This window comes from Carassius auratus, chromosome 10 (genome assembly GCF_003368295.1).
Source record: "Carassius auratus strain Wakin chromosome 10, ASM336829v1, whole genome shotgun sequence".
In the NCBI taxonomy this organism is placed as follows: Eukaryota; Metazoa; Chordata; class Actinopteri; order Cypriniformes; family Cyprinidae; genus Carassius; species Carassius auratus.
This window is the reverse complement of record NC_039252.1, coordinates 16387694-16407397: the sequence shown is the minus strand read 5'-3', so window position 1 is coordinate 16407397 and position 19704 is coordinate 16387694. Positions and strand designations below refer to the sequence as shown.

The 19704-nt window shown below is 43.1% G+C and overlaps 1 protein-coding gene across 1 annotated transcript; it reads left to right on the top strand.

Moving 5' to 3' along the window:
- LOC113110074 (dual specificity tyrosine-phosphorylation-regulated kinase 1A-like) lies at positions 1-16201 on the top strand. Its single transcript, XM_026274077.1, has 13 exons — positions 1-456; positions 979-1084; positions 1192-1261; positions 2546-2697; positions 2809-2928; positions 3849-4037; positions 4120-4267; positions 5540-5826; positions 8429-8575; positions 9377-9517; positions 9607-9910; positions 13811-13899; positions 14708-16201. Exons 3-13 carry the CDS (start codon positions 1252-1254, stop codon positions 15263-15265), a joined length of 2145 nt encoding a protein of 714 aa, XP_026129862.1. The 5' UTR covers positions 1-456; positions 979-1084; positions 1192-1251; the 3' UTR covers positions 15266-16201.
- Positions 16202-19704: the final 3503 nt, after the last annotated feature.

Here is a 19704-nt window from a genome sequence, read left to right as displayed (position 1 = left end):
GATGGACAGTAGTCATGGAAACGCTCTCGTTCGGCTTCCATTTTGTTCCCGACTCTCTTCCCTTCCTTCAGACGACTGACGCCGCGACTGACGCCGCTCGACTGCGACCGAGACACCGACCGCCGATCCGCGCGCCGTGCCGACGCTGACCCAAGCCGCGGGACGAGTTTAGCGCGCGAGTGTCGTGCGCGGTTTTGCAGCGCGCGCCATTTTGTCCAGGCGGCGGCGGGGGCGCGCGCGCAAGATGAGTGACTGACGGACGCACGCGGGACTGCTGCGCTGCGGAGCGCGCGACGCTCACCGAGAGAGACGCGACGATCTGTTCTGTTCTCCGCGACGCTTCTCCGCATCGGACCTGCTCTGGAGAGGGATTCTCGAGGAAGCGGCTGGCTGGGAATGATCGCGGATCCTCCGGAGGATTCTCGTTCTTCTCGTCAGAAAGAGGCGCGCCACACGGTGAGTGATGACGGTTAGCGGCGTGGCTAACACTTAGCTGCCCTCAGCGATCCCGCCGCCGCGTACCAGAGCCTCGGATCCGCTCGCTCCGTGCGAACCGAAGCGTGATCCGACGCGTTCTGCACTTTTCCGTTGACGCGGCACGATAACGGGGCTGTTTTCTGGCTCAGGCTTCGGTGCGTTTACAGGCCCGGGCTGCTAACGTCTGTGTAACTAGCGAGGATTCGCCGATGATCGGTTGTTTCGCGCCCAGCATCACAAGCTGTCAGTCTCCGCGCGGCTCCGGTGCTAAGCTAACGGTATTTTGACAGCTTTGATTCTCGCCATGGGCGCGAAACTGATTTATAGCGTCGAAGTCACGTCCGTTACTAGAGCCCGAGCTGAAGATGATGATGAGGGGCTCTTCGTTGTGTTTCTGTTTGCTTTATTGTGATCTCGCTTGTGTGTGTGTGTGTGTGTGTGCGTGCTGTAAACACCCGCTGTGTTGATGAGCTGCTCTAAACTGGACTGATTTCACCGCAGATCTTCTCCAATGGTTAAAGATCAAGTCAATCATCTCAGAAAACGGCAAGACCCTGCTGAGACATCAGGGCTGTTCTCACCTGAAACCACTCGCGTGTCGCTTCAGGTACATTCGTGTGTGTCTCTCTCTCACACACACACACACACACACACACACACACACACACACAGGTACAGTATGTGGTCGCTCACACGTCTGTGCTGTTCTTGCAGTGGGCTGTGGTTTGCAGATGGACTCCTCTGTCACAATGATATGAGATCTGTCAGAAGACGATGCATACAGGTGAGCAGTGATCCTAACCCTGTGTTTTGCTCACGTGTGTGTGTGTGTGTGTCAAGTCACCTTGTTTATATAGCGCTTCTAAAAATGCAGATTGTGTCAGAGCAGCGTTACAGTATGAAACAGGGCAGTAGTGTGCTGTTTTCTGACCGGAGCAGCAGTTTAATTCTAGGCTGCAGCAGTGTGTGTTTATTCAGAGACTCCTCTTTAGGCTCCTGTCAGGCCAGCGTTTACAGAGGAACCGAGCGCTCTATTTAGGGCAGACTGTGTGCCAGTGGGTTCTAAATGTTTAAAAATGCAGGCCGGGGTCCCGTGGTAGTACCTGTCTCCAGGGCCCGGGCCCCTCTCTCACACAAACTGATTCCGGGTTCTTCACCCGAGAGCTTTTCTATCAGCAAATACTGTTAAACTGTGCTGGGAAATGTGTCAAAGTGCAATTCAATTTCATGCCTCTTACCTGTTTTCCTATTGGTTGCAGCCTCAGAGCTTTGCCCTAGCAACAAAAGTGGGTTATTTGCATACCCTTTCCTGATTGGCTGCTGCTTTAGCTGATGGGCCAATGGCGTGGCATCTTCCTGGTGGTAGGCTATGGTAATGAGGCACTGTTGCTGGGCTCGAGCTGGTTTCCAGTGTGAATGTGCTGCATTGTGTTTGGTGGGAGAGACGCTGATAAATGACGACTTAATGATCTGCAGATTCCCACTCGCTGCAGACCGTCACATTTCCAAACATCACATCCATCACAAACGCTCACATGTAGTCTTTATTGTGCTGTTATTAGTGCGATGGGTGCCGCTGAATCCTCAAATGTCGTCTAGATGTGTGTAGTGTGAAATCATTCACTCACGCTTCAGGTCTGTCACTGCAATCATCTGATTAGAAAACAAGTGTTTGTGTGCTCGCTGTTTCTGCATTTACAGTGTGACCGAGTTCAGCGTGTGTGTGTGTGTGTGTGTGTGTGTGTGTGTGAGATGCTGATGCTGAGTCATAAACACACACTCACTCCCTCGACCAGCTCTGATTAGACCTGCGTGTGTGTGTGTGTGTTTGAACGTTCAAGCCATCGTTCTGCAGGACTGTCGTCTCGGGACAAAAGCATGATCTTCCGTCTCGGTCCGAGCTGTTTGGGATCTTCTGTAACTCGATCAGATCTTCTGGATTGTGTTTCACTGGAGCGCTTGCTGCTGTAAAACAAAGACGAGAAAAGAGACTGTCGTTCATGTCTGAGTCAGAGCATTAGACGTTCCTAGATTGGAGGAGGTTGTCACCTGTGTGTGTGTGTTACAGGAGGAGAGACCTCAGCATGCAAACCCTTCTCTGTTCGGCTGGCCCCCTCGTTTTCTTTCCATTCGGCTGGTGTGCAGATGGATGCGCCGTTCAGTGATGGTCACCCGCCGAGCGATGCTGACCAATCAGCCGCTGCGCTGCAGGCCCCGCAGGTACACACTCGCGTGTGCTTCTAGTGAGTGTGTATGAGCTCACACGCCGCTCATGAGCGCTGACCTGTGTGTGTGTGTGTGTGTGTGTGTGTGTGTGTGTGTGTGTCACAGGTAACTGCTGATCTGGTGATGGTTCAGCGGCGGATGCCTCAGTGTTTCCGGGATCCAGCGACTGCTCCCTTAAGAAAACTCTCCATCGAACTGATCAAAACATACAAACACATCAATGAGGTGCGTCTCTCAGGAAGCAGAACTCATGCTGAACATGATTTAAAGAAACAAGGTTTTTTGGTGATGAATAATAATAACATCACTTGCATCAGTGGCCCTATGAAATCAATTACATTTTTACTTCAAAAGTTTTTTTTTTTTCCTCCATTTTTTATTTTTTTTAGTCTGAATGTGATTAAGTGGATCAGACATGAGAATTTATTTTAAGCTTAATTTACTCAGAAAAAGCTTTATTTTATCCAGTTGTTTCAATAACAGCCCTATTTTTTAGCTTTTCTATCAATCAGATGAAGGCATGAAACTACCATTTTTTAAAAATCTTTTTACCAAATTAATGAATTCCTATCATTATTTTGACAAAACAAAGTGCTGCAAAATTTGTGGAAATGTGCTTATTCTTGAAAGTTTACTAATTGTTTGTTATTATTATTATTATTATTATTATTATTATTACAGTAAGTTCATTTTGCTGTACACTAGTAATATGTGTCCCTGCAGCACTAAAGCACAAAGATCATGTTCATGAAGATATTTAGTAAATCTCCTACTGTAAATATATCAAAACTTAATGTTTGATTAGTAATATGCATTGCTAAGAACTTCATCTGAACAACTTTAAAGATGATTTTCTCAATATTTAGATGTTTTTGCTCCCTCAGATTCCAGATTTTCAAATTTTGTCCTCCTCACAAACCACACATCACTGGAGAGATGATCTATTCAGATTCAGATGATGTATACATCTCAGTTTAAGAAATATTTTGACCTCTGTGACTGGTTTTGTGCTCCAGGGTCACAAATATTTATTCCAATCAAACCAGACTTTTATTTTGGCGGGTTGCGATGAAGACCTGTAGGTTGTGTGTGTATGATGTGATGATGATGATGATGTGTGTGTGTGTGTGTGTGTGTGTTTGCAGGTATACTATGCAAAGAAGAAGCGTCGTCACCAACAGGGTCAGGGCGAGGACTCCAGCAACAAGAAGGAGAGGAAGATTTACAACGACGGCTACGATGACGACAACTTTGACTACATCGTTAAAAACGGAGAGAAGTGGATGGACAGATACGAGATTGATTCTCTAATAGGCAAAGGCTCGTTCGGTCAGGTCCGTGTCTCTCAGCTCCGCTAGTAGAGACTCGTGCGGTGTGTTTGGGTTGGTCTGACGTGTGTGTGTTGGTCTCTGGCAGGTGGTGAAGGCCTATGACCGCGTGGAGCAGGAGTGGGTCGCCATCAAGATCATCAAGAATAAAAAGGCCTTTCTGAATCAGGCTCAGATTGAAGTCCGACTGCTGGAGCTCATGAACAAACACGACACCGAGATGAAGTATTACATCGGTAATGTGTGACTCTATCACAGCTCCTGTGCTGGAGATGAATTCAATTCTTAGAAAGCTCCTATAGGGAGCCAGATTTCTGCTGCCCTCTGATATTTGGTCATATTTTGCCTCAGTGTTGGTTTTGTATGCAGAACGAGCGAGCATGGGGACGTGTTCTCTGAAATGTGTTTGTCATGATGTTGTGTGTATGAACCAGTGTTTGGAGAGGAATGAACCGTTCTTTTTAAGGCAGTCTGCGTGCAGGCCAACTACACATGTTTAAAAATATAGACCCGGGTCCCGTGTTAGCGTGTGTTTCCTCTCTCACACAAACGGGCTCCTGTCTGTCTGTGGACATGTGCTGAACAAGTTCAGTATCGTGATCCTGTTCCTGTCAATCAGATAACGCTTATAAATCCATGTTAAAATGTTAAAAGCACCTGAGAACAGACGAAACGCTTCCGAAGGCAGAGGTGAGGTGCCAGTTATTATGGTCTAGAATCCTTTGAGCCACAGAATACGTGCAGGACTCTGAACCTGTTCTTCACCCAAAAATACAGTGGTCATTTGGTTGTGTTTTGCCAAAACTTTTCTTCCGTCTGTTTGACCAGTCCCAGCAGATAAACCTGGGTAATGTTGTGGTTAGGGCTGGCTGGGTTGGTCATGCAGGTAAGGTTCAATTAATAACGGTTTGAGTCAAGGGGGCGGTTGTTTTGTTGCCTGAGGTATTGATCATTCATCAGGAAGCAGAGACTGCTCTTGTTATTTGGTGTCAGTCCAACTTTATTTTACAAGAGCACGTGTTTTATTCCTTCCAATGGCTGATAAGTTCATTATGTGTAAATTGAATCAATCAGCAGATGCTTCCATCCAGAAGAACTTGAAAACAAAGACAAAATGAAATTTACCACACAAGCAGTGCCAATTAGCAGGAATATTTAGTTTTTGTCATCTTTACTATATGGCTGTAGATGGATTCATTGTTGATTGTGTAGATCTTCCCAAAGATGTTTAATGAGAACAGAGGGGCAGAAAACCCTGAGATTCAGACGTGTCCTTGTATTAGGACAGAGCTGCACAATAAGTTGAAGCTGCAATATTGACGTGTGTCATGTCGGTGTAGTAAATGCTGCTCCATCTGGAGGAATGTGATGGAGATTCACAGCTGATCACAGAACTGTTCGATTAAACCTTGCGTTAGGGTGCCGTCTAGCCTTCAACACATGAGTTTCTCTTCCATCAGTGAAGCGTTACCCTCATTAAACTCATTCTGTCTTTCTGTCTCCTCCAGTTCATCTGAAACGCCATTTCATGTTCAGGAACCACTTGTGTCTGGTCTTCGAGATGTTGTCCTATAACCTGTACGACCTGCTGAGGAACACTAATTTCCGCGGCGTGTCTCTGAACCTGACGCGTAAGTTTGCTCAGCAGCTGTGCACCGCGCTGCTCTTCCTGGCCACACCTGAGCTGAGCATCATCCACTGTGACCTCAAGCCCGAGAACATCCTGCTGTGCAACCCCAAGAGATCCGCCATCAAGATCGTGGACTTCGGGAGCTCGTGTCAGCTGGGACAGCGGGTGAGACCACAATCACTGTCTGTTTGTTAGACTGCACCTCAAAGCTAGGGATGGATGATTCATTCTCCCATGATAAGATATAGTCTTCCCACGGTGATAACGATAAAGCCTAGTGCTGTGGAGCGACACAGGGGAGGCAGACGTGAAACACAGGAGGAGTATATCGCTCCTTCTATAATCTGGAACTGGTTTGGTTCGGACGATATTTGGCATTTTCTAATATTGGCATTAGTCGATACGTTTCTCTACTTGGCCGATGTGACACATGTGATTTATGTTTTGACGGAGCTGAAAACACACACAGTGCTCACACACTCTCTCGGTCATCGTCCTCGTTAACATTTCTGTCTAATAATCCGATAGAACGGTTAAACAAAGGAATTAATGTATTATGGAAATAAAATATAAAAAAAAATATTTATTAGTAATAGGCAAACATTATAATACTTTCTCGTTTGCTCTCAGCATTCAGCAAATTCGCATGTATATCATCTAAACAAATCTCTGAATGATTAATGAACATTTAATTTCACAGATTTTGCAAACTTAATCTAGTCCAGCTGTGAGATCTTGTGAAGTGTGTGTCGTGCGTGATCTCGTGTGTGTTCTCTGTGTGACGTCTGTCCGTGTGAATAGATCACTTTAAACTTTAAACTCTATTTAAACTTGATTTATTTGTGAAAAATACTTTGTCACATTTCTGGTTTCTTAAATATTAATAAAAAATAAAAATAAAATAATCTTTATATCAGCTACCTGTTTTCCAAGGTATCCGTATCGGCTGAAACAGTGATATCGGTCGACCACTAGTACACACCTGTTGTCCAACAAAGATATCATTCACGTGCTTTTACTCCTAATTAACTTATTAAATTAAAATAACGTCTCATATCACAGAATAAGGGTAGTATTTTACAGTATTATATACAGTGACAGACTATATTGATTAGCGTTGCATAATAAATATACTCTGTCCTTAGAAAAACACCCAAGATTTCTTGAAGAACACCGATAAACCATATATTATTGCAATTTAGGTGTATTTTCTTCAAGCTTTCTCAGTTAAAATTTCTATATCTGCGTTTTATTCAGTGATAGCTATAACTTTTGTCCATGTTAGTGATTTCCTGAGCGTGGTCAGTGTAGTTTCTGCAGCCCTCGGCTTCCAGTGTGAAATAAACCTTCATCACGTTATCTGTGTGCCCAGTTATTTTGGGAAAAAATAAGGAAAGAAAACACTTTTCTCTAAAGAAACAGGATTATCGTTTATATTGTTTATCATTGATATTGTTATCACAATAAATCAGAAATGATCATGATATATACAGTGGGGCTCGAAAGTTTGGGCACCCTTTTGCAGAATCTGTGAAAATAGGGGTAATTTTCTGAAAATAAGAGAGATCATAGTAAATGCATGCTATTTTCTTATTTAGTACCGTCCTGAGTAAGATATTGTACATAAAAAATATTAACATTTAGTCCACAAGACAAAAAAATTGCTGAAATTATTAAAATAACCCCACTCAAAAGTTTGGGAACCCTTGGTTCTTAGTACTGTGTTCTGTTACCTGATGATCCTCGACTGTCTTTCTGTTTTGTGATGGTTGTGCATGAGTCCCTTGTTTGTTCTGAACAGTTAAACTGAGCAGCGTTCTTCAGAAACATCTTTAAGCTCCTGCAGATTCTTCAGTTTTCCAGCATCTTTGCATATTTGAACCCTTTCCAGCAGTGACTGTATGCTTTTGAGATGCATCTTATCACACTGAGGACATTTGAGGGACTCAAACACAACTATTTAAAAAGATTCAAACATTCACTGATGCTCCAGAAGGAAACAAGATGCATTAAGAGCTGGGGGTGAAAACTTTTGGAATTTGAAGATCAAGGTAAATTGTACTTAATTTGTGTACCGTGAAACATACAAGTATCTTGTGTTGCTTACGAAGGCCAGAACTAAACGGAAAAAAATTATATTTCAACAAAATAAGACAAATTTGGCCATCTTCATTGTGTTCAAAAGTTTTCACCCCCAGCTCTTAATGCATCTTGTTTCCTTCTGGAGCATCAGTGAATGTTTGAATCTTTTTAAATAGTTGTGTTTGATTCCCTCAAATGTCCTCAGTGTGATAAGATGCATCTCAAAATCATAAAGTCACTGCTGGAAAGGTTCAAATATGTAAAGATGCTGGAAAACTGAAGAATCTGCAGGAGCTTAAAGATGTTTCTGAAGAACGCTGCTCAGTTTAACTGTTCAGAACAAACAAGGGACTCATGCACAACCATCACAAAACAGAAAGACAGTCGAGGATCATCAGGGAACAGAACACAGTATTAACAACCAAGGGTTCACAAACTTTTGAGTGGGGTTATTTTAATAATTTCAGTATTTTTTTTGTCTTGTGGACTAAATGTTAATATTTTTTATGTACAATATCTTACTCAGGACAGTACTAAATAAGAAAATAACATGCGTTTAGGATGATCTCTCTTATTTTTTGAAAATTACTCGCATTTTCACAGATTCTGCAAAGGGTTCCCAAACTTTCGAGCCCCACTGTATTTAAGCCCATATGCCCATCTCTACTGATGTGTGTGTCCTCAGATATACCAGTACATCCAGAGCCGGTTCTACCGCTCGCCCGAGGTGCTGCTGGGAATGCCCTACGATCTGGCCATCGACATGTGGTCTCTGGGCTGTATCCTGGTGGAGATGCACACCGGAGAACCTCTGTTCAGCGGCGCTAACGAGGTGAGTCCTGACCGAACACTTCCTGCAGGAGACCGAGGGTCCTCTCAAATCAGTTCAGCACAAACTACACATTACACCAGTCGCACTGAAGCATGGTACCGCCTTAGAAACAAAACTGGTCTGATAAACGGATACATCTTTCTGTCCCAGGTTGTCTTTTAATGTAAAATCTGCATCATGTTCACACAGTATATGCTATGTCAGACTGTCCCTCTTGGCTAGCATCCTTGTAAACGCTTGTTTCTCTTGAAAGTGAACCGCTGGAATCATGCATTCAGTCTTAAAGTGACAGCAGCCTAATAATCGGTCATCTAATGTTAATCCAAGAACAGAATACAAAGAGAAAAACAGCAATGCTCCTGAATGAATAACTTGATTTACTTTACTAAGGATGAATCTATATTTAATTTGCACAGTTTGTGGTGTTAGTTCACATTTAATTACATTCCTGCACTGACCTGAATTAGACCCACCTGAAAACAAAGTGCTGTTTATTTCATTTGAATCATTTTCAAGTTTTTCATATTTTGTTATAACAGCATTCACTTAGTATTTTAACTTTATATTAGTAAAGCCTAGCAATGCTTGCTGTGGTACTAAAATTGGGAAATCAATATTTTCACTTGTATCTCAAATGTAGGAGTTATATCAACCTTATTTATTGGAATACAAAAACATTGAAAGCACAGCTTTTTTGTGTGTGATTTAATATTTAGTCAGAGTCAGTTAAATGTGAAGCACTGCTCCTCCTCGTGCAGATGTAGTCTTCTTCTTCCCGTCTGAGATGGATGTTTGTTGCAGGTGGACCAGATGAACAAAATCGTGGAGGTGTTGGGCGTCCCTCCCAGTCATATCCTGGAGCAGGCGTCTAAAGCCAGGAAGTTCTTTGAGAAGATGTCTGACAGCACGTGGTGTGTGAAGAAGACCAAAGATGGCAAAAGGGTGTGATTCCTTCTTTACTCTGATCTTGTGGTCGGCTCTGTTTGTCTGGTGATGCTGACTCTTCTCGTCTCTCTCTCGTGTGTGTGCAGTATAAACCCGCCGGCTCCCGGAAGCTGCACAGTATTCTGGGTGTGGAGGCTGGTGGCCCCGGCGGGCGGAGAGCTGGAGAGTCGGGTCACGCCGTCGCAGACTACCTGAAGTTCAAAGACCTGGTCCTGCGGATGCTGGACTACGACCCCAAGACCCGCATCCAGCCGTATTACGCTCTGCAGCACAGCTTCTTCAAGAAGACGGCAGACGAAGGCACCAACACCAGCAGCAGTGTGTCCACGAGTCCAGCGCTGGAGCAGTCGCAGTCGTCTGGAACCACGTCCAGCACCTCGTCCAGCTCAGGTCAGAGAGGGAGAACACTGATCACCATTCTTCTCACATCACTCTATAGACAGAATTATCACAATAAATCTCAAATCTTTGTTTTAGGGATGTTCAGTTCGGTTATTTTTCCTAACCGAGAACCAACGCTCGTCAACCAATTATTAACCGTTAACTGACATGGTGTTTAAAATTACAAGTGTCTGTGACCTGTTAAAATACTAACATTTGTTTCCCGGGAATTAATTTTACATTAGCCAAAAGCAGCAAACAACAGAACATGAGGATTCACATCACGCACCTGCAGCGCTTCTGAGAGAGGAGAAAAACATTATAAAGACTGTATATAGACATATATATATACATACACATATATAAAATGAATAAATAGGCCTATATGAGAAATATATTTTTACTTAATAAATTAAGAAAATGAACAAAAAGCAAAGTTAAGGTTAGTTTTTACGCTGCATGAAAGCAAACAGCATCCGGTTTTTCTTTAGGGTTATTTTACAAAAGCATAAAGATTAGTTTTTTTTATTTTTATGAATGTACACAAATAAAGGCAAACCTTTTACAATTTCCGATTATCTTTTTAACTAAAAGGAGTAGTTGCTTCCTCTTTTTAAACACACACACACACACACACACACACACACACTTGATAATGCAGCCTGCTCATTATCATAATAAAATACAGGAAAATACATGGAAGAACAAATAATGACTGCGCAGTTAAAATGTAGTAGAATCTGTGCCGTTAAGTGTTATCACTATACCGCCGTGATGTTTTAAAAAAAAAATAATGGAACGTGAGTAAAATACATAATAAATAATAATCTGTCATTCAAATACATCGCAAATACGGAAACATTTGATTTAGTGTTGAATGAGAGACCCAACGTTAGTTTCAGTTCAGTTTTGGCCTAAATGGATATTTTAGCTTGTTGTTTATTGCTATATATGTCTATAGTTTATTTTATTTTTAATTCTTGTTCTTTTCTAAATACTGTTAATTGAAATGATTTGTTGTGGAATGGAATGACTAGCTATGCTTAGTGTTTATAATGTTTGTAAAGATCTATATCATCAAAGATCGAAGTTCTTAACAGTCAGTTAACAGTTAACCAGTTAAAATGGTCATCACTACTTTATTGATTTCAAGTTTAAAGTCAGATTTTTGCTCCAAATTGAAACCAGACTGGTAATTTTCCATAACTAGATAAAACTAGTGCTGTCAAACGATTAATCTCATCCAAAATAAGTGTTTGTTTACATAATATGTGTGTGCACTGTGTGAATGTATTATAAATATATATATATATAAATACACAAACATACACAGGTGCTGGTCATATAATTAGAATATCGTCAAAAAGTTGATTTATTTCACTAATTCCATTCAAAAAGTGAAACTTGTATATTATTGTATTCATTCATTACACATTTACATTACACACAGAATTTTTTAATTTTGATGATTATAACTGACAACTAAGGAAAAGCCCAAATTCATTATCTCAGAAAATTAGAATATTGTGAAAAGGTTCAATATTGAAGACACCTGGTGCCACACTCTAATCAGCTCATTAACTCAAAACACCTGCAAAGCCTTTAATTTGTCTCTCAGTCTAGTTCTGTAGGATACACAATCATGGGGAAGACTGCTGACCTGACAGTTGTCCAAAAGACGACCACTGACACCTTGCACAAGGAGGGCAAGACACAAAAGGTCATTGCAAAAGAGTCTGGCTGTTCGCAGAGCTCTGTGTCCAAGCACATTAATAGAGAGGAGAAGGGAAGGAAAAGATGTGGAAGAAACAAGTGTACAAGCAATAGAGATAACAGCACCCTGGAGAGGACTGTGAAACAAAACCCATTCAGAAATGTGGGGGAGATTCACAAAGGGTGGACTGCAGCTGGAGCCAGTGCTTCAAGAACCACTACACACAGACGTCTGCAAGACATGGGTTTCAGCTTCACTTTCCTTGTGTCAAGACACTCTTGAACAACAGACAGCGTCAGGAGCGTCTCGCTTCAGAAAGGACTGGACTGATGCTGAGTGCTCCACAGTTATGTTCTCTGATGAAAGTAAATCAGGGTCCCAGAGTCTGGAGGAAGAGAGGAGGCACACGATCCTCGTTGCTTGAGTCCAGTGTAAAGTTTCCACAGTCAGTGATGGTTTAGGGTGGCATGTCTTCTGCTGGTGTTGGTCCACTGTGTTTTCTGAGGTCAAAGGTCAACCCAGCCGTATACCAGGAAGTTTTAGAGCACTTCCTGCTTCCTGCTGCTGACCAACTTTATGGAGATGCAGATTTCATGTTCCAACAGGACTCTGCACCTGCACACAGTGTCAAAGCTACCAGTACCTGGTTTAAGGGCCATGGTATCCCTGTTCTTTATTGGTCAGCAAACTCGCCTGACCTTAACCTTATAGAAGATCTGTGGGGTATTGTGAAGAGGAAGATGTTATGTGTCAGACCCAAGAATGCAGAAGAGCTGAAGGCCACTATCAGAGACACCTGGGCTCTCATAACACCTGAGCAGTGCCACAGACTGATCCACTCCATGCAGCGCCGCATTGCTGCAGTCATTCAGACACAAGAGACACAACTCAGTACTGAGTGCTGTACATGCTCATACTTTACATGTTCATACTTTACAGTCGAATCATTTGATGTAACTGGACCTTTTTGAACCAGTTCACCAAATCGAACTGAATCATTTGAAACGGTTTGCATCTCCAAACGCATTAATCCTCAATTGACTTGGAATTGAGCTGTTAACTTTTTTTAATGTGGCTGACACTCCCTCTGAGTTCAAACAAACCAATATCCCGGAGTAATTCATTTACTCAAACAGTATCTGACTGAACTGCTGTGAAGAGAGAACTGAAGATGAACACCTGAGTTGTCCGTTATAATCAAAATTAAAAGAAATAAACATTTTGAAATATATCAAAGTTTCACTTTTTGAAAGGAATAAGTGTAATACATTTTTGACGTAGCGGACGTAGAGGAGTATAATGTAAAAGGAGCTCATTCAAATACTGAGGTGCTAAACCATTCAGGGCTTTATAAGTAATAAGCAATATTTTAAAATCTATACGATGTTTGATAGGGAGCCAGTGCAGTGTGGACAGGACCGGGCTAATATGGTCATACTTCCTGGTTCTAGTAAGAACTCTTGCTGCTGCATTTTGGACTAGCTGTAGTTTGTTTACCAAGCGTGCAGAACAACCACCCAATAAAGCATTACAATAGTCTAACCTTGAGGTCATAAATGCATGGATTAACATTTCTGCATTTGACATTGAGAGCATAGGCCGTAATTTAGATATATTTTTGAGATGGAAAAATGCAGTTTTACAAATGCTAGAAACGTGGCTTTCTAAGGAAAGATTGCGATCAAATAGCACACCTAGGTTCCTAACTGATGACGAAGAATTGACAGAGCAACCATCAAGTCTTAATAATATTAATAATGTTCATCGTCTGGCTGACTACGTCTTGTATTAATTCTTCTACAAATCCTGTCATACGTGCACAAACTGACAGTCACCACTTATAAGCTATTACTAAATACTGTAGAAACATCATTTTCTGTAAAGTTGCTTTGTAACGATTTGTTTTGTAAAAAGCGCTTAACAAATAAACTTGAATTGAATTAGTGTTGTTTGCTGAATGCAGCGCTTCACACTGTATCTCCCAGCGCTGACCGAGACTCGTCTGATCTAGTGATCTCATGCTGCGCTGCCGTTCAGATCAATCCTCCGTGTGGCGCGGTTTCATTACACTTTTGGGACAGAGACATTATCGAACTTTTCATATTGTTTTAAAATCATTGAAGATAATAATCATTATAGAATTATCTCTCAGCCCTATTCTGGTGTCACTGACTCGAAGCGCTGTGTGTTTGCAGGAGGATCGTCTGGAACGAGCACCAGCGGCCGAGCACGCTCCGACCCGACCCATCAACACCGGCACAGCGGAGGACACTTCAGTGCAGCGGTGAGCACACTCACACACACACACACACACTCACACACACACACACACACTCAGACACACACACACTCACACACACACACACACACACACACACACACTCACACACACACACTCACACACACTCACACACACACACACACACACACACACACACACACACACACACACACTCACAGACACACACACACACTCACAGACACACACACACACACACACACACACACACAGACACACTCTCACACTCACAGACACACACACTCACAGACACACACACACACACACACACTCACAGACACACACACACACACACACTCTCAGACACACACACACACACTCACAGACACACACACACACACTCTCACAGCGGAGGACACTTCAGTGCAGCGGTGAGCACACACACACACACACACACACACACACTCACACTCACAGACACACACACTCACAGACACACACACACACACACACACACACACACTCACAGACACACACACACACACACACACTCTCAGACACACTCACAGACACACACACACACACACACACAGCGGGGGACACTTCAGTGCAGCGGTGAACACACACACACACACACATACACACACACACACACACACACACACTCTCACATACACACACTCACAGACACAAACACATACACACACACACACACACACACACAAATACACATACACACACTCACAGACACAAACACATACACACACTCACACACACAAATACACATAAACACACTCACAAACACACACACACACACACACACACCTTGACCTGTGTGTGTGCTCTTCCTCAGGCGAGACAGGGCTTCGCTCCGGCGCTGGGGTGGGTGGGAGGAGACGGACTCCAGCAGGCGTCCGGAGAGACTCACCCCGTCCAGGAGACCACCTTCAACGTGCCCCCCCACCAGCCCAAGGCTCTGCACCCCCACACGTCCCATCATCACCACCATCATCATCACCACCACCCTCCAGCGCAGCACGGTCAGGGCCCCGCCCGGCCCCGGCCCCGCCTCTACTCGCCCTCCCACAGCGCCTCCACACAGGACTCTATGGAGGTGACCCCCGGACACCTGTCCATGACCTCGCTGTCTTCCTCTGCCTCATCCTCGTCCACATCCTCGTCCTCCACCGGGAACCATCACTACGCCTACCAGAGCCGCCTGGGCTTCGGCCACAACAGCAGCATGACTTTAGGACTGGGTGCCTTCTCTAACCCTCGGCAGGAGACGGGCGTGCCGGGTCACCCCTCGAACTCTGGGCCGGGCCGCTACATGTCCGAGGCTGGCATGGGTCTGGAGCGCGAGGAGTCCCCCATGGTGTGTGTACAGCAGGGCTCGGTGGCCAGCTCCTGACCCGATTAACACTGGCTTGACCCCAGCCTGTCCTCCTCCGACCCTTGCTTCTGTTCTCTGATTCTCAGATGGGTCGCATGATTCAAGCGGAGCTTTCCCAGAGTGCGACGAGACCGCCGCGGGCAGCGCTTCTTTAATATGGCCTTATCGTTACGGACTGAGCGAAGACGAGCCGGACGTTTCCCAAGCTTTCATGTATTTTTGACGTTTGAACACCCTTCATTCACGACACGGTGATCCGAGGCCTTTCTTCACTAGAGATCCAGCGTGGGGCGTCACAGGCCCAGTCCCTTCCCGCTCTTCTGTTGTGCTCAGCATGTGTGTTTTACTTCAGCCCTTTCGCTTCTTTGATTTGGCTTCGCGATTATGCTGTGAATTTTACACCACTTTTGTTTCTCCCTTTTGATAATTTATTGTACCAAAGGCGTTTTTTTTATAGAACATAGATGTCTGTAACCAATAATGTAGCAGTTCTGCACTTTGAAGCAAAGGTGTGTGTCATGTCAGTGAACGCCTGTCAGAACTGGAAGTGATGTTTGAATCCTGGACGCCATTGCTTGCGGAGTTCTGTCGCTCTGTCTTTCTTTCTCTCTTCATTTGCTCTCATCAGACGGCTGTGTGGGTGGTGTTCTGTTGATGAGGCGGGACGGTGGACGCGGACTCGAGCTGCTCGGCTGGTCCCAGAGCAGCTGGACAGTCGGAGATCCTCTCGGCCGGACGCCGCTGTCTCTCGCTACTAAAGCAATCCGCGTCTCTCTCCGTCCGTCCGTGTGTGCGCTGGTGACGGTTGCGAGCGGACACATGGTTCTCTAGAGTTCCTGTGGAGGGAGTCCATGAAACAGGCTTCAGGTGTTTACTTTGTGACCCCATTTTAATAGCTGAAATAGAATTTATGTACATATTTATATTTTTTTAATAAAGGAAGTTTAGAACTCACTACTTTTTTCCTAATGGTATTTTGAGTACATTTACGTCTTGGTAACATGCAGTGGAAGTTCTCTGTGGTAGTCGATGGGTATCAGTGCTTCCAGGCCAAAGTAGATGATGAAGACCACGCTAGTACAAAAGCAAGACTCTAGGGTTGAAACGGGACGGAGAGTAGATCTTCAGACTTTAATCTTCTAGACAGGGTATCTATCGTGTGTGTGTGTGTGTGTGTGTGTGTGTGTGTGTCCCAGTCAGAACGGCTTCACATGATCCTCTGCTCCAGCGCTGACCAGTGTACACCGTACAGGAACTAACTCTCTGTTTAGATGATCTTACAGCAACATGCTTCAAGAAATGGGTCCAGTGTGTGTGTGTGTGTGTGTGTGTGTGTGTGTGAGAGAGAGAGAGAGAGAGAGAGAGTGTGTGTGTGTGTGTGAGAGAGTATATGTGTGTGCTAACTCCTGCTAGCGTTTCAGGTCACACGTTATGATTTAAGATCTCTCTCCCTGGTCAGATTACCCCCTCTGCTTCCCGTCCGGTCCACATCCTCACTCCTCGTTTGGTTCCAGGACATGTGATGATGATGATGATGATGATGATGATGTAAACAGAACGACAGACAGATATCTGGGATCTGTATCCACAGGTTGTAAGATCAGGGCTCTGTGTAAAGTAAAGTGTCACTGAGGGGCAGTAATGGACAAACCCTTTGTACTATATTCAAGCGGTCTTATGTATGATTATAAAAAAACGAAGTTGCTTAACTTGTACTTGGTCTTCTCTCATTTCTTCATGTTGACTTCTTCAGTGTCTGAGTCAAGGGTCGAGTGTGTTCTCCTGTGATTCCTCAGCCTCCACTAATGCACAGATCACATGTGAGAGTGAAGGATCATGGGAATTGAATGAACATGCATGAAATCACTGTCTTAATGGATGCTATCTGTTAGTCATACTTGACTCCAGAACACTGCTAATAAAGACTCATTAGAGATTAGTCATAGTAAATAAAACACCAGAACAGCTGATCATTTAAGACCATAACCATCGTAGTCTTTGACAGAGATGAGATATCATTAGAAATGGACAATATTTGATATTTCTCGCCTCCAGCAAGTCATTTGGGGGACAACCTGAAGGAAGTTCAACTAATCTTGGCAACTTTAGTGAATGTTTTGTTTGCCATTATATTGAAACACCTACAGTAAGCGTGAGCAATGCCCTGGCCTTTATAAATTAGTAGAAGTTGTGGGGAAAATGTTGGATGACAACTGAACCTACAAAACAGCTAATACATTGGACAACCATTTTGCAAGCAGATGCTTTCTGTGGTTTTTATTTGTTTATGAGTCTGGTTCCCTGGGAATCGAACCCATGACTTTGGCATTGCTGGTGCCATGATCTATTGTTTGAGCTCCTACTGCTTCTTTTTCTATAAAAATACAATAAAAGCATTATTTTCCCTTTTTAGTATTAAGTAATGAGACTATAATGTTTTTTTACATGTTTTATAATAGCCCACTGGTAAGATAAAATTTATGTCATCAAAACATCAAGGTGTGGATTGCAAACAGCTACATCTGAGGAACGTTTCATTCTCGATCCCTCTTTCCCATACAAGTGAAATTCACTCATACTCCATATGTTTGTTACAGCAAGTACATTGTGTTTTCTTTATGCCATTTATAATCACAAGTTAAAAAATTGTCTGTTTTTGCCCCCAAAGAAAGTTACTGCTCATTTCATTGCTCAATGACCAACACATGTCTTCCTCCAGATCCGCTTCTGACAGCAGATTCCAGACACTGACGAATATCCTGAGACATCCGACCTTCAAGAGGCGCAGAGCATAGATATGTATTAACTGGGCTAATATGGTCATACTTCTAACCATAAGGTCCTAAATGCATTGATTAACATTTCTGCATTTGACATTGAGAGCATAGGCCGTAATTAAGATATATTTTTGCAGTTTTACAAATGCTAGAAACATGGCTTAGTTTTTCAAAAATTGGAACGTTTCACCAGGCCGCGAAGAAATATAGAGCCGAATATCATCAGCATAACAGTGAAAGCTAACACCATGTTTCCTGATGATATCTCCCAAGGGTAACATATAAAGCGTGAAGAGTAGCGGCCCTAGTACTGAGCCTTGAGGTACTCCATACTGCACTTGTGATCGATATGATACATCTTCATTCACTGCTACGAACTGATGGCGGTCATATAAGTACGATTTAAACCATGCTAATGCACTTCCACTGATGCCAACAAAGTGTTCAAATCTATGCAAAAGAATGTTGTGGTCAATTGTGTCAAACGCAGCACTAAGATCCAATAAAACTAATAGAGAGATACACCCACGATCAGATGATAAGAGCAGATCATTTGTAACTCTAAGGAGAGCAGTCTCAGTACTATGATACGGTCTAAATCCTGACTGGAAATCCTCACATATACCATTTTTCTCTAAGAAGGAATATAATTGTGAGGATACCACCTTTTCTAGTATCTTGGACAGAAAAGGGAGATTCGAGATTGGTCTATAATTAACTAGTTCTTTGGGGTCAACTTGTGGTTTTTTTATGAGAGGCTTAATAACAGCCAGTTTGAAGGTTTTGGGGACCTATCCTAATGACAATGAGGAATTAATAATAGTCAGAAGAGGATCTATGACTTCTGGAAGCACCTCTTTTAGGAGCTTAGATGGTATAGGGTCTAACATACATGTTGTTGGTTTAGATGATTTAACAAGTTTATACAATTCTTCCTCTCCTATAGTAGAGAATGAGTGGAACTGTTCCTCAGGGGGTCTATAGTGCACTGTCTGATGTGATACTGTAGCTGACGGCTGTAATTTTATCTCTAATAGTATCGATTTTAGAAGTAAAGTAGTTCATTAGGGGAGAGTGGGGTGATTTGTGCCTGGGGGGGGGGGGAGTTAATTTTAGATGAAAACCCATTATGCCACGCACTTAGACCGACCGACAGGGCTTCAACTGCTCTTGTGGAGTTGGACAGAGCAGTGAAACAGATGCAAAAGGGAAAAACCATACGTCAGGTGGCAAGGGAGATGAATATCTGCAGGATCTTGAAAATATTCAGGGAGAAAAAAAAGGGTTGCCATGATTTTGTCAAGTAAGACATGTTCCTGGATCAACATCTTCTGATGATCCTGGATCATTATTATTGTCCGAAAATATAGACTTAACCCAATCCCTACCCCTAAATCTATCCCTACCCCTAAATCTATCCCTACCCCTAAATTTAGTCCTAAAATCAGGGGGAAATAATAGCTGTTTGTAAGCCTAAAACAGATATTTCCTGTTATATGTTATTAAAGAGAGGTTTTATTGAGTTTTTAAGTTGCCTAAGTCACAATAGGACTTTAAAAAATTAGCCTACTAACTTTATTCTTATATGTTACATAATTGACAGACAGCGTTCTATGTATGTCGAGCATATATTACCAAAGACTTTTTGAATGAAATGATTCACAAATATCATATATTGTG

Bases quoted from the DNA above. Each gene is read 5' to 3' on its own strand.
- LOC113110074 (XM_026274077.1), top strand. The intron at 2,929-3,848 runs GTGCGTCTCTCA...GTGTGTTTGCAG, and splicing joins CATACAAACACATCAATGAG to GTATACTATGCAAAGAAGAA. The intron at 5,827-8,428 runs GTGAGACCACAA...GTGTGTCCTCAG, and splicing joins CGTGTCAGCTGGGACAGCGG to ATATACCAGTACATCCAGAG.